The 19,284-nt window shown below is 43.6% G+C and overlaps 1 protein-coding gene across 11 annotated transcripts in view; it reads left to right on the top strand.

The window, feature by feature from the left end:
• LOC119379144 (ionotropic receptor 25a) overlaps nucleotides 1–19,284 on the top strand; it is a 317,618-nt gene that overhangs the window by 262,408 nt on the left and 35,926 nt on the right. Inside the window, exons 7-8 of one of the 11 annotated variants that reach the window (XM_049411884.1) lie at nucleotides 16,497–16,673; nucleotides 18,745–18,867. The exons of 9 other annotated variants lie outside the window; for them this stretch is intronic. In XM_049411884.1, coding sequence (XP_049267841.1) covers nucleotides 16,497–16,673; nucleotides 18,745–18,867 — 300 coding nt within the window. The remainder of the gene's footprint in view (nucleotides 1–16,496; nucleotides 16,674–18,744; nucleotides 18,868–19,284) is intronic. One more of the 11 variants, XM_049411889.1, reaches the window with a different exon arrangement.

Below are 19,284 nucleotides of genomic sequence, written 5' to 3'. Positions count from 1 at the left end.
GTTTGCGCTGTTTGCGAAGTGGTGTTCGCGAATTTTTCTTACGCTAACTCGCACTCTCCCTAACCAATCTTAAAATCACTATCGTTTTCAGTAAGCTGTATTTTTGTACAAAAATGTTTAAGGGGTGACATAGACTACGGATCTTTCCGAAAAAATTTTTGAAAAGAAAGAAAACATGTGATTTGTCGCATATTTGACCGTATTTTTTGTACTCATGCGGTCCAAGTAAAAATCTTCGTGATGCGGCGTTTGATGGAAGACTTCATAGCTAAGTAATGAAGAAAGTCTAATCAAATCATCTTTTGTTTTAAGGAAGAAAAGGAGTTTTGAAGTTGGCCCTCAGAATGCAACCTGCATTTCTATCTGTCGCCACTTCGCCGCAAAGCACCTAGCCGACCTAGTCTCCCTTGCTGCTGACACTCGTCGCAGGCAGCGGCAAGATGCGAGATGTATGTCAGCGGCTCGCGAGCGCTCGAAAGTGTTGCCACCTTGATGCCACGGTTAACTTTCTGTGGAGTTTTACTTTCGATTAACATACGGTTAAAATAAAGTGTGCTTACTTTTATTTAAATACAACTTATTTAAAGCAAGTTAAAATAATGTTTGATGAAACGATATTGGATGATCAGCCAGGCCCTCCACCCCCCCCCCTCGGAAAAAAAATTTCTGGCTACGCCCTCGGTGACAGTCATGTCTTTACTTCATGGTGATCTATTGCACCTGTGTGAATGTGTATACCAAGCCCGCATTTAAACAATATATATATATATATATATATATATATATATATATATATATATATATATATATATATATATATATATATATATATATATATATATATATATATATATATATATATATATATATATATGTGTGTGTGTGTGTGTGTGTGTGTGTGTGTGTGTGTGTGTGTGTGTGTGTGTGTGTGTGTGTGTGTGTGTCATTCCATGCCAAGTGTCCCAGTCGCGGCGCCTTGCACATCGCAGATTTTGCAGATAAAATTTGTGCCTCTTTCCTGTGGAATATTATGGCAGAAAATGTTTCCTAGCAAAAAAATTTCACGGCCGTGGCGCCCCTTCAGAGTTCACTTGCTTTTGTTAAACTGTGCCTAAATGTATATAAGATCTCTTTTTGTGTGTTAAGCTTCGAAGTGGTGTTTGCGCTGTTTGCGAAGTGGTGTTCGCGAATTTTTCTTACGCTAACTCGCACTCTCCCTAACCAATCTTAAAATCACTATCGTTTTCAGTAAGCTGTATTTTTGTACAAAAATGTTTAAGGGGTGACATAGACTACGGATCTTTCCGAAAAAATTTTTGAAAAGAAAGAAAACATGTGATTTGTCGCATATTTGACCGTATTTTTTGTACTCATGCGGTCCAAGTAAAAATCTTCGTGATGCGGCGTTTGATGGAAGACTTCATAGCTAAGTAATGAAGAAAGTCTAATCAAATCATCTTTTGTTTTAAGGAAGAAAAGGAGTTTTGAAGTTGGCCCTCAGAATGCAACCTGCATTTCTATCTGTCGCCACTTCGCCGCAAAGCACCTAGCCGACCTAGTCTCCCTTGCTGCTGACACTCGTCGCAGGCAGCGGCAAGATGCGAGATGTATGTCAGCGGCTCGCGAGCGCTCGAAAGTCTTGCCACCTTGATGCCACGGTTACAAGTAATGAATTCGCGTTACGATGTGAGCTTGCTTGGCGGGCCCGATGGGAAGTATATGGATGCCGGAGAGCAGCTTACGGTATCGTTGGCATATTGTGCCACAGGGCCGTCTGCACGACTAGTACACAGAAGAAAAAGTGTATACAATGTCCGTTATTTTTGTCGGTGTGTGTATACTAGCTGTGCAGACTATAGTTGTGTGTGTTTGTGTGTGTGTACACATACGCACGCACACACAGAAGGACTATCAATCACTGCATTAAAATGTAACGTGCAGACCTCTACACCAATTTAATAACTCTGATTCACAAGACATGTGCATACGTTTTGTAGTAATTATTAGCCCTTGTTTATTCGTTCAAAATTGCGTTCCCTCTAGCTTCGCCAGACGTTTCAAATTTCGCGCGCGTAGACTCCGAGCTTTTTCGAAAGTCAAAACTTTGTACCATCCATTCTTCATGTAATTCGTATTTATATATATTTTTAATATTTTCAATTAATGATGTACATTTTTATTTAGGATTAAAAACAACGGTGCACAAATGCGGTTGACGTCTGCGGCATTGGAACCCGATTTTTCTTTTCCACTTGCCGTGGTCGCGTCCCGAAGGGTCGAGCTTGAAGTCTATTTTTCTTTTGTCTGAAGTATAGTGTACTAGAATATTCTAGTACACTATAGTCTGAAGTGTGCTTGCGCCTCTCTGTGTTCGTCCTTTGCGTTCTGCCGGTGCTGCTTATTACGGAGATGTACTATCCTCAAGGCAAGACCTGCTCTGCTGCTTCATATCGTGGAGCACTGCCGGAACGGAAACGCGTACGTACCGTTTTCAATTTCTTAACACCGAGAGCGCGACAGCAAGCGATGTTTTTCTTTCTAGTAGACTATAAGTGAGCTTTGTTAACGTAGCAAGCATGTGTGTGTGCATCGTTTCATCAAGATAAAGGATCGCCCACGTTTAACGTCAGGACAATGTCAAACGCGGGCTAGCTTTTTTACAACACACGTACGCGTTGCAGCGCGTCAAAAAGTCACGCGTTGACGCGCTGCAACGCGCACGTGTGTTCGGGCCTTTAAGCTTTTCGTTATGCCGGTTCGCGTCACCAGAAAAATGTCATAATCAGGAACGGGTATGAACCATAGAAAGCGGGCAATCCAAGTTGAATTTCCATATCGTGTAATTGTTGTGCATAAATGTAAAATACTTCGGAAATAAAAATGCGAAAAGTGATTTAATTTTTTTTTTTTTTGCATTTAAAAGGACACAGCCGTCCTACACGATGCAAGTCTACGGCTTCTCACGTTAGTCAACCAGTGTGCAGTAAATACTTAACCGCACTGAATACCTTACTTGCCCTTCGTCTAAGTTTGCAGAAACAGTCACGCAATGCTGGCAGTTCGTCACAGAATGCAGGCGTTCTTACTCCAGCGCGTCCACACTGTCACAGAGTAGCAGACGATAGATGGATGGATGGATGGATGGATGGATGCTATGAGCGTCCCCTTTATAACGGGGCGGTGACAAGTGTGCCACCTGGCTCGACAAAAAAAATTATTTTTCCTTTTCTTTTTTTTTGTTGGCCTAATGCCTCTACTTTGATTGAATCTATCTTACTACAGGGAAAAAAAAAAACGTAAATTCTCAGCCCAGATCTCTGCCCTTTACGGCAGACTGTCCTTATCTTTTTTCCCAATATTTATTTTTGTCCTTTCTCTCTAATTTTCTGCCACCAATATTCTAACCGTCTCTTACTTATTTCAATCAAGGGTGTGTTGAGCTTTCCATTGTTGTTCCTAAAACCCAAGGCTTCATGTAGGCTCATGCCCAAACGTACACCTGGGTGGATATCTCCACATTCAATCAGAACATGCTCTGCCGTTTCCTTATCTTCCCCGCAGCATGTGCATTGTTCTTCTTCTTTACTGAATCTTGCTTTATAATTACGCGTTCTAAGGCAACCCGATCTCGCTTCAAACAGTAAAGCACTTCCCCTTGAATTATCGTAAAATGCCTCTCTCCTTATTTCATTCTTGCCCTTTCGGTAGTTACTTAAAGCCGTGACTGTAAGTTACGCTCTTTCTTCTGTAACTTTTTGTCATTGCTCCTTCTGTCTTTATTTTAGGCTTCCGGGTACGATTGTACTGTACAGAAAGAACACCATGGCCCCACTTCTGTCGAAGGAACTAAAGACGCCTGAGCAGCTGAAGATGGATTGTGCAACCAGCCGTGAAGAGCTGTAATTTTGTAATGTGCAAGTATATGAACGATCGCATTACGTTAATCTAACACTAATTACATTACCTTGTCAAATGTTGTGATTTTACATTACCTTGTCAAATGTGAAGAAAGTAAAGTGGACGAAAAGACAACTTGCCGTCAATAGGGACGGAACCTGCAACCTTCAAATAACGCGCCCGATGCTCTACCAATAGAGCTACGGCGGCGGTCATCCTCTCGTCCACTGCATTGGGTATTTATGTGCATGCAAACCTGGGAGTGTTAGCGTCGCTCGTAACCATGATGGCGAGTTTCTTAAATGTGCCACGCTAATATACGCTGCGATTGTGGAACCTTTCTTTAGCCAGCTGGCATAACGTAGCACGTGACGCCAGCTGGCTAGAAGATCACGTGCGAAGTGACGCTAGTTGGCAAGAGAGAGAGAAAAGGTTTATTATGGCAGAAAAGCTGAGAGGTCGGCCTGAATCAATGTTCTGGCCTGCTACTCAGCATTAGGAAAGGGGAGAGTGGTAGTATAGAGAGGGGAGAGAAGATGCGGATGATGATGATGGAGAAAAGTGGCGACGAAGTAAGTCCTTGAATGTCCAAAAACTATTTACAGTCTCTCGTCGAGCTCTGTATCGCGCAAAAACATGTTCAGCGCTTTCAGAATATCGCGCTGATGACATGGTGGTGGTCCCAACAGAACTTTTTATGAAGCTTGTTGCTTCGATGACAACAAGACGGCCGCCATTGAATTTCTTTGCGTGAGGTATCGTGGGCAGACGCACAGGAGGTGTTCGATAGTCTCAGGAGTGCCACACATCTCGCAATTGGGATTGTCGGCACGGCCGATAAGGTGTAGGTAACGGCGAGTGAATGCCACACCTAGTCGTAGTCTGTGAAAGAAGCTTGTAAGACACCTTTTCATGGTTGGTGGGATTCTAACACTCATATTTGGGTCAAGTTCGTGAAGCCGGCGGTGACGATGGCTTGGTAAAGACCAATATGCTGCTGTAGTCTCACTCAGGAGTGTGTACACTACGGTGTTAGTATCCGGTTGGGAAAAGGGGATAGCTAGTACTCTGGCGTTATCATGGGCCATCTTTGCCTCCGCATCGGCTTGCTCATTGCCCTGCAGACCGCAGTGCCTGGAACCCACTGACACATGATACGGTGGCCAGTTTTCAGGGCGACATCGTGTAATTCGGCCACTTCGTGAGCAAGTATGTAATAAGGCCCTCGAAAAAAAGTGTTGCACGCTTGCTGTCATGGCTACGAGCGGCACTGACTAACACTCCCAGGTTCGCATGCGTATAAATACCTGATAAAGTGGACGAGAGGACGACTGCCGCTGTGAATCAATTGGTGGAGCATCGGGCGCATTATCCGAAGGTTGCAGGTTGTGGCGGTGCTATCACCCCCTGTAAAGTCATTTGCGCCTCATGGCGCATGTGCGTCTCCCGGATTAGCTGCAGTTAGCTTTAACGACCGCCGAGCGAGGGGTGGCACTGTGATCGCGAGGCGTAAGGTTGGCGCGGTGGCGCCAGCAGCGCCGCCTGGTGGAAAAGAGGTTAGGCCGGTGCACAGAAAACTGCAGCGAGTCTCTTTTGGGGTTTGGTGGCGTGCGCGAATGGACATCTCCCGCGGTGGGTCCGTGGGGGACGATACCGTGGCTCGTTTCCCGCGGGCCCCTAGTGGTGAGTCGGATGTCTGTGCACGTTGTATGTGTTATGTTTTCTATGTATTGTATTGGCATTGTATAAGGTTATTTAGCGTGTTAGTAGTTATGTATTAGATTCAGCTGGCGAGCTTGTCATGATGTAAAAGCAGTGTTTAATAAATGTGTTCGTGTTGGTTGCACGGCGGCGTCTACTGTGTCCGTGTGTTCTGAGAGCGGCGCTCTTCTTTAGATCCCACAAGGTTCAATGCCTGCCGGTGGCAAGTTGTCTTTTCGTCCACTTTACTTTCTTCACATCTATATCATAATTACTACAGTGTTCCACCAATACACTTTAAAAAACTTGGAGGATGCTTGAGTTTCTCTTTTAAGAGTAGAACGCGATAGCGGAATCGGACCGTGTTCACATTGCCTTCCAAATCGCTAGTCTGGCTTCATTTTTCGGTGGAGACCTAACTGTGCCACCAGGAAAGCCGAAGTGTGGATGCCCTCTGGCTCCGATGTCCATGCATGTAGCGTGACGAAATACGGCCACACGGCGAGGCGATGCCATTTAAAAGCGCATCCGTGGGCCCTTTGCGCGCTCTCACGGGTGATAGTCAAGCCGCTAAAGAACCTCCGAGATGTGCGTACCACCAACGCCAAGTGGTGTACCAACGCTAAATAAATAGCTCGCCATTAGTATGCTACAGGATATATGCACGGCGGCCAAGCAGCTAAACGCATCGCGCCACGGAGCGAGGGGTTGCAGGTTCGAATCCCCGCTCCCACTCGAACCGAAGATTTTTAATTATTTCTTTATTTGCGTCTACCTCGAATTTTCGCTCACGGACAATGCTGAAGAAAGATTGGGGAAGAAAGCCTGTTTTATTAGCGAAACAGTGTGCTTTCAATATACACCAAAATACTTTGCAGTTAAAGAAATTATGATACAACGGCTCACGAGCACAATAGTCGGAAAACTCAGCGTTGCCCAATCCAGAAAAACCACTGGAGCGAGACAGCAGCCTTGGACGTATCACTTTTGTAGCCCTACAGTACAGCGTTTCTTTGTTTAGTGTGCTGCATTCACTGTCGCAAAAGGCGAGGGCACGTCGGCCTGTGCGCTAGCAAAAGCAGTCTGCAGTCACAGGAGCAGTTATCTAGAGATTCTATGAGCTTTTTTAGCTTCCCTCAAGTGTCAAGACTGTAAACGACACACAAGCAAAGAAATAACCTGCGGAACCACTGTTCAAAAATTGATCCGACAATGCGCCGAACTAAACACAAGCCCCCATAGAAGACTGCCTGCATACACCCCCCATTTCTGGTGCTTGACCAAAAAAATGAGTCATTCGACGATTTTGCTAAGTGCTAGATAAATGGTAAATTGCTAGTTTACTTTGGCATATTTAAAATTAAGAATATTCAAAAAAAAAGTTTCATTTAGTTTTTGGTTTTCGTTATTTGTCCTTACCTCACCTAGTTGCGCTTGAATCGTGCGCTGCACGTTGATGCTTGTGGCAATAGGTTTTCGACCGCTTTTCTTTCCAAGTTTCACGAGCGATATGAATTGACCTTCTACTACGATGCGTGGGTGCCATGAAGCGGAAACGACTTTACGGGGATCAGTGGCGTAGGCAGAAATTCTTTTGGGGGGGGGGGGGGCACCTCTTTGAGCCAACATTGGGTCTGTGCAGATAAATGGGTTCGATTGTCATTTTGTGCATCTGTACCCCACGGGGGGAAAAATTTCGGAGGGGGGGCACGGGTCCGGTGTTTCCCCCCCCCCCCCCGCTGGCTACGCCACCGTACGGGGGTATGACCCATACACATTCGACGGATAATTTCCGCAGGTTTAACACCTTCCGCAAGTAAAAAGCGAAACACTACCCTCATTTCCTCTGTTCTGATCAACAATGGAGCTGCCATGTTTAACAGTCTGCTATGCTACACTCTAACGAGTAATGAGGGGACCAAATTGATACATTCTGTAGAATTGTCGCAGACGACACTAATTTTAGTGCTGGATACCAGCAGTGTTACCAAACCCTAGTACGAGAAATTGCAAAAGTCACTTTACTTTTTTACTTGCCCTCGTGTATGTGTACCTCATCTACTTATCTTGCAATTAGTTTTTATTTATACAAATGATGCTTTTAGTATTTTGCTGTTGTTTTGCCATGTTATAGGCAGTTTACGCATTAAGTACCTTTTTAGAAATTTTCTGCTATATCAAGACACTAGTAGTTATACATTTGAAAACGCGTTGTGATAAAAAATGAACATTTTACTTAGAAAAATTGTGTTCTCTTGTTTTTGTCAGTTGGACAGGAACTCAGCTAACATCCCTCAGAACTTCGTTCACTAACTTTGGGTGTCAATGTAGCTGACGTGTACTCAGAGGTGCTGGCACACTTTCAAAATGTTTCTTGTGTGAATATTTCTGTTTGTAATAATATAAGAATTTGCCGTGATGGACTTCAGATATAATCCAAAGTTTACAGTAAACTTGAAACATTGCATTTGCTGTACCTAAGACAATGTAAAGCATGCGACGTGTTTGAGAACTGCATTATGAAAAGTTTTATTGCACTTTACAGCAGTATTTATTAAAGCTATGTTGCCTGCTTGAGATTATTCTTACTTTGGGAGGACGGCCAAATGTAGCCCTTCTATAACACGGGCCAGGGTGACCGGGGCATGCAGCACAGAAGCACCTGCATTTACATTTGGCCGTTCTCCTAAAGCAAGAATAATCTCCATTAGGCAAGAGAAACCAGCAATGCTACAATGGCCAATGGTCGTTGGAATATTGGTAACAGGTATTTAGGATGATTAAAAACAGCGTAACAACTTTTTAAGTTTATTGTTGGTAGGTTCTATCGGCTTTTCCCAATAAAATGTCTGTTGACGGTTAGTACAAATTCAACAGCAGAGCAACAGAAGGCCCAATTAGGCTTTCGCCTTCACATTCTTTGAAAGTTCTGAACATCCCTCGTAATTTTTTGTAATTATTTTGTGATGCTACCCGTTACAGGTTGTGCAACATTAGTCCTAGAGAGTGACTTCCTGAAGAGGCGGAAATTTGCTCCATGCGAGATTGAAATAAATGATCAACTAAACAACATTTCACTAGTCAAGAATTTATACGAACACTTTACGGCACATGCTGCTAGTTATTAATTCAACAGCGTACGGCCTATCCATTTGAAAAGGATTACAGTGAAACTTCACTTGAACGAACTTAAGAAGACCTCAGGAAAAATAGGTGAAAGTTCGGTGAACTGAAACAGCTGTGTTGTAGCTTGTTATAAGCTAAAGAAACATAAGTTGTTCAAATGAAATTTTCAACCCATTTATTTGTCATGCTTCTCATTTGCGTGCGAGTTTATGCCTACTGAGGATCTTGTGAAGAATGTAGTAATCTTTTGCTGCACTTGTGCTCTTGAGACTGCAGTGATGACAAATTGAGTTACTGTGTCCAAGCTGTCATGAACCTTCTCCGACACAACAGTCTGCTGGACAGAAAATGAGTTCAGTTTCTCCAAGAGCGTCAGTGCTTCTACGCAAAAGTTCTACTTTTCCATCCAGAAACATGCGCTTCCGTTTGGCGCTACGATAACCAGCACGCGGTTGTAGTGCTAAGGCTGCAGCTGTCACTGCAGCTATGACTCCTGCTGACTTCGAAAATATGTAAGCAGCCAATCAAGTTCAAGGCCAATTGGACCCGCTTTTCGTCACGTGGTAATCAGTGTAAAATCATGGCCTCTGCTATTAGCTCCGGTGACGCGCTGTTGGTGGAACTGACCGTGCAGGCGACGGTAAAACTATGCTACAAAGTACGCTTGTATTTGTTGAAGTGGTTAACATGACCGGGGAGACATTGGATGGTGTCACAGAAAAGGTTTGTAGTACTGAAATGTGCTGTGCACTGAATGTCTTTAAACTGAAGTGAGTTACATTGGGTTCAATGGCGCTGCCGTGGGGGATTTAAAAACAGTTCGTATAACTGAATAGCTCGTTTAACCGACGTTCGTTCAAGTGGTATTTTACTGTATCAGGGTGACACCAATCATGAGAAAGACACTCCCAATGTTTATAGAAATACACTGACGTTCCAGTAGTTGTTTGGATGCAAAAAAAAAAGCTGCCTATTGTTAAAAAAATTTTTCCTGGAGCAACAGCGGCACGTTTGCTGCAAACTTGGCAGTGGAAATGTGGGACCTGGTGCTGCCTCGAAATTCATTCCTAGTCAATATGTTTTGCAAGCTCACAAGGCTGAACAGGGAAATGTCCGCATTAACCTTATTAAAACTTCAGTCAAGAGCTTAATCAGCCAATTTTTGTTAATTACTGCTGCATGAATTACCGTGACACATTAATGAAAACAAAACATGACACAAATGAAGAGACACGAGAGCGCCCTCTTCGTGTGTGTCGTGTTTCCTTGTCTTTTATGTGTTGCGCTGAGTCATGCTGTAATTATGAAGCATCAACTTGCCAAACAGCAACACTTTCATGAATCGGTCTTAACTGTCTTCAATCTATTGTGCTATTAATATACTCTTCTTCAAGCAGTCTAGTGCAATCATTAGAATTGTACTTCTTTTAGAAGTTGTTTCCCTAGCATTTCCATATTTTACCTGGCATTCACTTGAACAAGAGAGCACTACAAGGCTGTTTACTAGACAAAATTTAGGGGAAAGCACTAGCTTTTCCTTTGTCGGTAAGATGTTGTTAGAGCTTCTGCAAGGCATAATTTGTTGTTTTAAACCATCTTGTACAGCACGCGCCAGCGGTGTCGCAGCGCTCGAAAATGGGGGAGGGGGGTTGCAGAAGTAACACAAGAAGCAGATTGATAAAAAAAATCGTGATTGGTATGGTCGTTACGTTTAGTGACATGTGACTTGAATACATATTACTAGCGAAAATAAAACGGACAGAGAAAGGTGCACACAGGACGACCGCTAGACTTCAATTGAATGTTTACTTCCACCACATGACATATAATCTGAAAAACAACCAGAAATCATTTTATATGGCGTATGTCGGAAGTAAAAATTCAGTTGAAGTCTAGCGGTCAACCTGTATGTATCTTTCTTTGTCTGTTTTATTTTTGCTAGTAATATGTATTCAAGTCAAAACCAACTTGCCCAAATTTCAGCTTTAACTGTGACGTGCAACAAGTGGACAAGTGCAACAAGCGCCGTCCAGTGTCAAACGGAAATTTGTGGTAGCCTATGTTGACACCCTCTCTTGTCTCCGAAAGACACCACAGAACGCAGGAGCTCTTCACCATGCTCACCTATGGCGAGATTCAGCTTTAACTTCACAGGTTTAATGAGTGTCACAAACGAGCGCCCATAAAGCGCGCGCGCGGCCGCTTTCAAACGGCTACGAGACAGAACGGTGCGAGCCGCACGCCCAGGAAGCACGAACGACAAAAAAACAAACATCAAAAGACGCCGGCGCACCGCATCCTCTTCACCCACTCGAGCCAGGCGCAGACAACGCGATCAAAAGCCCGGCAAAGCCTGGATGTTTCTAGAAGGAAGGGGGGACGCATCCCCGTGCGACGCCGCCGCGAGTAGAACCGGCGAGAGAAATCTCGAACTATCCTTAGCCTTGGCTGTACTGCACGCCGAAGAACCCTCCCGACGCTTCTAGAAACCGTGGGCGAAGGGATAAAAGCGTGCTAACGACGACGATTCAGTCAGTGAAGGAGTGAGTGAGTCAGTCGGCCCGGTGATGGTGAAGTTACGCTAAGTGTGGCTCCGTTAGCCAAAGACGTGTTTATGATGGTGTGCGGTCAGTCGATTGTCGATCTGGAAGAATTGGATGACGACGCCGTGTGAGCCGTGACAAGTTACGACGACGGTTGAGCTACGACGATCAACGCTGGAGCTGGCGTGAGTGTTTCCTAGAAGAGAAGCATTCGATTACCGTCCAAGAATTGTGGACTGGATACGCCGTTGTACATTCGGGACTTTAACTGTCCTTGAATAGTTGTAATGCATGCAATTGCATTTGTAGCGTGTGATCTGTTTGTTTAGCTCCCGTTGTGTAAGCACCATCTGAGTTATACTGTGAAGTTGTAACTAGTACCAGCCGAGTGTGCACGTGTTTGTGATATTTGTATTGCCTTAACTGAGAATACATTTCGTTTTCGTTGTGTTATCGACTCTCGGCTCTGACTCGGTCTTTGGACCACAACCAGCGTTCGCTGGCGCACCAAAGGACCAACTCTAAATTGTCCGCGCTTTAATTCGTGGTGCGTTTTTGGAGGGCCGTGACGCCAGCCCTTAGAATCCACCCGGCGATTGCATTCCGATTAACGGGATTAGTGACAATGAGATAGTGCGCACTACACAGCTTTTTTCTTCCTTTCTTTCTTTCTTTTTCTCCGAAAAGCACGGCTATATAGTGCCAAGCCGTGGACAAAACATCAAATCAACGTAGTGTTCCTGCCCACGCCCATGTGTTTCACCATACCGCTACAGGCCGCACCTCTTTTAGGGGCGAAGCTCCTTATAGCATCACCTGGTCGGTCATCGCTCCATGCGGCGTGTCCCCGCCGTTGTGTCTCCTGTATCATTCAATAGTTGGTGCTGTCCCATAGAGATGCATGCAAACTGCAGTTGGGTGACGATATACTAGATGGCGCTGTCCCATAGAGATGTATTCAATATGGGTGCAAAAAAAAGAAAAAAAAGAAAATAAGAAAAAAAAGAGAAAAAAAAAGCAGCGGTACCCTGCACGCTAGATGGCGTGCAGTAATCAAAGCGGCGTATCCCGTTGATTACTGCTGGGCGAAACCACTGAACATTTCACGGTGTAACCGTGATTGCTTCAGGAGCTTCGCCCAAGCTCTTCATCATTCACCCGTGGACATGCTGTAATTTTTTTAATCGAGCAGCCGCATCAGAGCACGCACCTTAGCGTTGTAAGCGCGTATGGTGACCACACGCATCATTCGATGGTTGGCGGCCATGTACTTGCGAGAAAATTCCGCTTCGTCATAACATCTTTTTCACTGCGTTGAAGGTGCCACAGACTGAAGTGTCTATACATGTACATAAGGGCAGGCTCAGACCGGTACTTCATCATTCCATTATGGTTCTTCCTGAACTCACTAGAGAGATTCTGAGCATGAAGAGGCCTACTATCAGCCTCTGGCTGTTTCAGCACGGGACCCTTCTTTACCATTTCTTACATGAAGCGGAGTGCTTGCACCTGCTTGCACTGCCACAATGTGTCCCAGGGCGCCAACTCCTCCGGGATAATACTACCATCCCGCCCTTTCCCTTCTTTTTCCTTCTTCTTTGCCCCTACACTTCTTTATGGACCCTTCCCCTCTTCCCACTCCTTGCTGAATAAACCAAAACATAGACTAACATAGAACACCACCGGATACCACATAGCCAGTCGAAGAATGGGACAGCGTCTTCAGGCCTCAGATTTGTTGTGCTGGTGGGACATATTAAGACTGTATAGGGCCGCAGTCAACAAGCAAGCTTGCGCTGCACAGGAATACCATTCAGGTTGAATAGCTTCAAGTAAAACCGTGAAAACGTAGTAATCAAGGCCACGCTTCCTTCAAGCATTTCTATAGCCAATTTTCTTTTTTTAGGTGCGCTATCCCTGTGTATAGAAGCCTCTTGCAGAGAGACTAACGCCCACAGTGTGTCTATCATCCACGACATTGTCGCAAGACATAATTTTCATATCCCATTTCTCTTCAACAGATCTTTTCCCATTTTATGTTGTCTTTTTCTGCCCTCCTCTTTCACTCCCTTTCACCCCCTGCTCCCCTCAGCAATGCTGCGCCGTGCTACCTTAAGGGATGCACAAATAAGCACAAATAACCTCGTTATAACTGAGTAGTATGAGGACCATAAATTAGTTAATTATACCAATATTTGTTGTAATAATAGAAATAGAAATCGGCTACACAAATCGCCAATCTGACTTGTGTAACACTCCTAGTTACAAAGATGCATTAATATGGAATCTTGGCAGCGCAAACAAACCTCTCGTGTTTCCCCTCGTGTGTTTTGTGGTATATATGTGGCATTTTTTTTCTAAAAGAGCCAAGCCAACCTTAAATGAAACTGAGAAAAACAGTTTTTTGCTACTGACAATGTGGTCAGGCCTGCTCCAACAATTTTTTGCCAGTGTGCTCATGTAACCAAAATACCTCAAATCTTATATTATTTCGGCTAAAATATATATAGCCCACTATCCTCGGTATTCGGGAGTAAAATTTGGATTTGGCTCTTATAGATTGAAACATTTCATTTGGGCTTGAATTAGTTCGTAAAAGAAGTCTGAATCACAACGATATAGCAATATTTTGCGACAAAATTAACACCATCCCTGTGCTTCTGTTGGTGCCGTCATTTGTTGCATGTGTGTAATGGCGATGACAGGAGTAGTACAGCGAGTGGTCCTTCCAGGCAAAAGGCGCACCATTCTGGACTCGGCAGTGTTTTCTCATTCTTGGCATCCATTGAAGGCCTTCAAAAAACGCTTCAGCTCTTCTTCGTAGCTTGTTTTATGCTGCGCCGTTTCGGATCACTTCTTCAAAGAATAGATCGGTGCCCAATATATTCATTTCAGTTGTCTTCCATATCAAATATACCATCTTGGAGCAAAAGAAGGACATGATATTGCAGCCCAAAACTCTTGGAGAAACACTAAAAGCCAGAAAGAGGTAGGAAAGTCGGTCTCTTACTCTTTATATTGGAGTCTTGCGCTACATCATGTCCTTCAGTATGTACCAACTCACCAAGAAAAACTAATTGGGGAAAGAAAGCATGATAGGAAAACAACTAGGACACAAACGAAACATTGTATACAGCTACATTGATTGTTTCGGTCACGATTGTTAACGCAGCGCTGGTTTAATGGACCTGGCTCAGCTTGAGTCATACAGATGCAGGATTTGGCTCATTTTTTATTCGAGACTGCCGTTTTGAGTTTATGTTACTATGAGGAATCGCCCCATTTTGATTACAATTGTTTTAAAAGTGAAAGATACTTAGGCACGCTTTACGCTCCCATGAAATTTAAGCCAGTTTCGATTCCTGGATTTGGCTCTTAAAAATATGTCACTTATCTGATAAATCCAAGTTTCAGTCTGCGCTTTTTTGTGTCCCGCTCCTTCTTTTTCCCGTTTGTTTTTGCTGCCAAGTTTTCATAATGAATCTACACCAACAAGATCGCCTATCAGCCCTTCTGCAAAGACGCATTATTCGAGGCTTCAAATCCACTATAAACAAGGTAATTCGTACCTGTAGCCTTGTGGCATTTCAAACTTTAGTTCATACGGTGGCGCAACCAGTCAAATGAGCTTTCTTTTTTTGCACTGGATGGCAAAAATTTCTGCAACTTTCTCAAACGATTCAAAAAGAAAAGTTGGTTGTGAATTCACTTTCAGTCTTTATTTTCGTTCGTTTTTATGCTACCTTTTTAGTTCTGAGCCTCACGCAAACCAAACATTTCTTCGTTATAGCCGACATCGTGGGGGCTCTCCCATTTTGGGTTTCGTTATAAGAAGAATAAGTGTCGCTAAAATGCAGCATGACCAACCAAACGTGGAATTTAGTTAGCTATAAGCGATAATTCACTGTCAGTGTTCGTTATGAGATTCAGCTTTACTGGCTTCTAGACGGCGATTGATAGACGTGTGCAGCATGTTTTTCATCGGGCATGCTACTTGGAGAGAATTCATCAAACAGTGCTTGACGAATGTATGTACAGGGTGTTTCACAGAGCGAGAACCAAGTTCTTAAAAAGAAAAACAAAAGTGGCTAACTGCACAACTAAATGAAACCAATGACACATGGTTTGCTGTCATCTGGTGCTTGTTAGGGTATTTTTATATTGTGCTTAATTTGTTAACCAAGTTCAATTATGCAAAATTTTTAATATTGACTTTAGGGCCAAGTGCATTTCATTGCGTTGTAGAGGGCATTCCAAAACGGTCAATCTAATTTTTTGTTGCAATGCACATGCTGCATGGTAACTTTGTTGCAGCGTTTAAATAAAGCCCACGAAATATGAAATAAAACCATGTGACTGCGCTAATGCGCTACCATTATGCAGCACTCTCAACCGTGCGCATGGACTGTCAACCTATTGCTTATCAGGGATGCCGGTGCTTCCTTGCCATGTACTGGTGTACCGCCGTCAAAAATTCTGACGCGCTGTGAAGCCAACACCTATATAGAGCCGCAGCTGCTCATTACGCCATGGTCCGCGTGCCCGATTCTTTCACTAGAAACTCGATGCAATACTTTCCTATGTCTGCGACAAAGAATGGATGCGGAATACCAGTGGCTTTCTTTTCATTTTCATTTCTTTCTGTAACCATGTGTGAACTGAAAGAAATTAGTGTCTTCAAGCGTGTGCTGAAATACTGCTGTGACGCAAGGACCATTTCTTCCATTTCGCGAACACTAAATTGAATGAAGCGCTATCATAGTGAAAAAAACCTCAAGCCCCCATCAACTTGCCCTTCACCAGTGGCAAATTTTCAAGTTTTCTGTGGCTACTAAGTGTACGACTTCACTCGCATTCCCAGACTGAGCTGTTATATTGTTCTTGTTATTCCGGCAAGCAAGCTGCTGTGACTGCCACTCAACAACCAGCTGCAGTCAACCAAACCAGCCTTTACACTCAGGAACTTTAATACCATGGTTGCGGTGGTGGTGACGTTGCCACAGTCGGTGTTAGTCTGACAGGGCTGGCCGGTAACTGCTCAGACTGAGCGACTCTTGCCACGTAATGTGTCATCACCATGTATCACCTAACAGCTAAAGAGCACCATTATCAAGTTCACTGTTTCCTTTATTCTAGTTCACTCACGTTGCTTTAAGTACTTCCTAGCTGAGATCGTCGCGCAATTCTCTCTTATAGATATTATGAGCTCAGTGTGTGCGTATACTGCAGCTTGACGCAGCCTTCTACATTGACGTGACAAGGATGATCATCCGAGCAGCTAACGAAGAGAGAGCTAGCAGAAGGCTTCCACCCGACCTGGAGTACCCAACGTGCACCAACATGAATCTCACCAGTTCTATGCTGATGGCCCGTCGGAACATCACACTCAGGACGACAATGATGGAGGTGTGTGCCGTGGTTTCCTTGCCAGATCCCATTTCCATATTGTCGGTTAACACGTTGGTTAGTTGGTTTAGCTTCTACAGTGACTACAGAAAAGGTTCCAGCTGCCTCTACGATATCTGCTCGCTTGCCCCAAGCTGGGTAACTGCCACTGGCTCCACAAAGGATGCTTTGGTATTTATACATTCATTATTCATTTGTATAGGGCCTCACTTGCATTGTATTTTAAGCGCGTAGATAGATGTTTGGTTCGCTGCATATAATTTGGCTAGATTAGCTTGTTCCTTGCTTATTGTGCAGGCTGAATAATTCTAACGTAAATACGCTACGCTTAAGGCATTATTTACCCGAAGGTGGGGCTGTTATATGTCGCTTGATAATACTGGGCACTTCATATTGTCTTCCTACAGTGTTCACCTGTTTCTTGTCATTAATGTCAAGCTCTTTCACTGCTGTTGAATTGCGTGCTGGGAACCACTCTTCAGTAAATGTGATAAATAGGGGGGGGTGGGATGCTTGTAAGGAAGGGCGACATAGGACTGAGCACATTTCTGCCATGGCGACATGCTTCCACTTTTTCTACATGTCATATATCTGCCTTATGATTTGGCAGGTCTATAGAGTTAGACACGACTCACTGTCTCCTCGCTCGCTTATTTGCCACACTATTGATTGGCGTTATTCTTTCAACTATCGAGCAATAGGGCAGTCGTTGATTGGACTAAAGAGACCTATACTCGCCGCATGTTTTTGCTCAGCAGCTACAGCTTTCTGCTGCCAGTCACGAAGTTGCAGGATAGGCTTCCTGCACCTGAAATGTGTTTAGTACATTTCACAGCCCATGGCTATTAAAATTATACAGAGTCCATCAATACGATATCCAGCATAACCAAGGCACAGTACATTAAACCTAATCTACAAACTGAAGTTTATTTCTACCTATCTTTTGTATATTATGGCTTGTATTTCTCTTCTCAGAGGTGAAAAAAGTACCAGAAACACTGGTTACTGTGTAGAATGTGGCAGAAAAACAAGGCTATTCCTACTAGTCACTTGTTTGTTATAACAATTGCCAAAGGACAGTGACAAGAGAGAACACAGAAAATGGTCAACCCGCACTGAAGTGAACTGGATTGGGCTGGTTGTTGCTTCATTAGAATGGAGTTGAACAAAACTGGATGAAATGAAGACAGTGCCGTGTCTGTCATCTTCACTTCATCCCGTCTTAAATGCCGTTCAATTACATTCCAATGACTAACTCTGTGTAAGTATGGAAAGACTGCTTTTGCTCTTCTCCTCATATTCTTCACTAAAAAAACCGAAAGGCGCCAGAAGGAGTCCACAGGCTCCGCAATTGAGATACGACCGCACATATGCATCAGAGGCTGCATGGACACATGTCCACGTACAATTTTTCCTGCATTAAGATTTCAAACATAAATAGACTGATGTAATGTTGTTATACCATTAACAACTCGCTCTGAAAAAAAAAAAAAAAAACTCTCCCCATGGCCAAAAGTCAGTACTAAAAAATAACACTTCGGGCTTTTAATATCTTCATAATCATAAAAAAATTGGCTTATGTGAAACATTTGTGATTTTGGTCACTATTTTTTAATTACTCTCTAGATTGTGTATGTGTATTTCATGTCTGATTTAATGCATTGTTTGAGTCTTTTTATGCAAATGTATGTAATACAACAGCCGCCTCATCTCCAAAACACTAAGGGTAAATGTGTGCTTTCATCCTTTGTGTACTTTCGGTTGTTTGCAGAACTGCATATGACTATTTTGTAATTTTACTCCCTTCAGGGCTATTGCGCTGATTTGCTCAACAGTTTTTTATTTATTTGCTGTTTTCAATGCGAATCTGCATTTGTCTGCCCTGCGAAGAGGAGTAATTAGTGTCCAATAAGGGTACCAAACTCTCCTTAATTAGGTGTCACTAAAAATTTTAATAAGTGTATAACTCATATGCAGTAACTGGGTATTCTCATTAGGCTCTTACTTTACAAAACACCACGGTGCACAATCCCCGCGATACTTCACGTGTGATGTTCGCATGTTATTTCAGATGCAGTACGTGGGACCGTTTGGGCCTATCGTGATACGAGAAAAGGAGAACGGGTACCAAGAGATCAGGATGTCCGTACAGAGGGTCAATGCCCCGCGGACAAAAAGGATGACCTTCAGCCCGGTAGGCCCCACATTGTTCCTCGTTTCAGGCTCTGCTGACTAACGTCATCGCCATAAAACTCCATCGGCTTTAATATAGTTCAGATACATTAGAATGACGGCGTTAACGAATCCTGTAATGCCTCTCGGCACAGAAGCCGGTTATGTCTATGTTCTCTGTCCACTCTTTACTACAAAACTCATTGCATTTTGCAGAGGCTCACCTGGCATGATGCGTGCAATACCGTAAGGGGGACGTGTCAATGGGCATGGTAAATTTGGTCAAAATGTTCAATTTTTCAATTAATTTTTTTCTGCAATCCTGAGACTATGCTTTACGTCATGGTCAAATATTAGGCCAAAATAAGCAGTAAAAGTTGAAAAAAAAGCATTTTACTAGTGTGATGTCATCAGAAACGATGAGGATTAGCGATGGGCC

The sequence above is a fragment of the Rhipicephalus sanguineus genome, chromosome 1 (genome assembly GCF_013339695.2).
Source record: "Rhipicephalus sanguineus isolate Rsan-2018 chromosome 1, BIME_Rsan_1.4, whole genome shotgun sequence".
In the NCBI taxonomy this organism is placed as follows: Eukaryota; Metazoa; Arthropoda; class Arachnida; order Ixodida; family Ixodidae; genus Rhipicephalus; species Rhipicephalus sanguineus.
The sequence above is the reverse complement of the archived record's forward strand: the minus strand, read 5'-3'. Positions and strand labels throughout refer to the sequence as shown.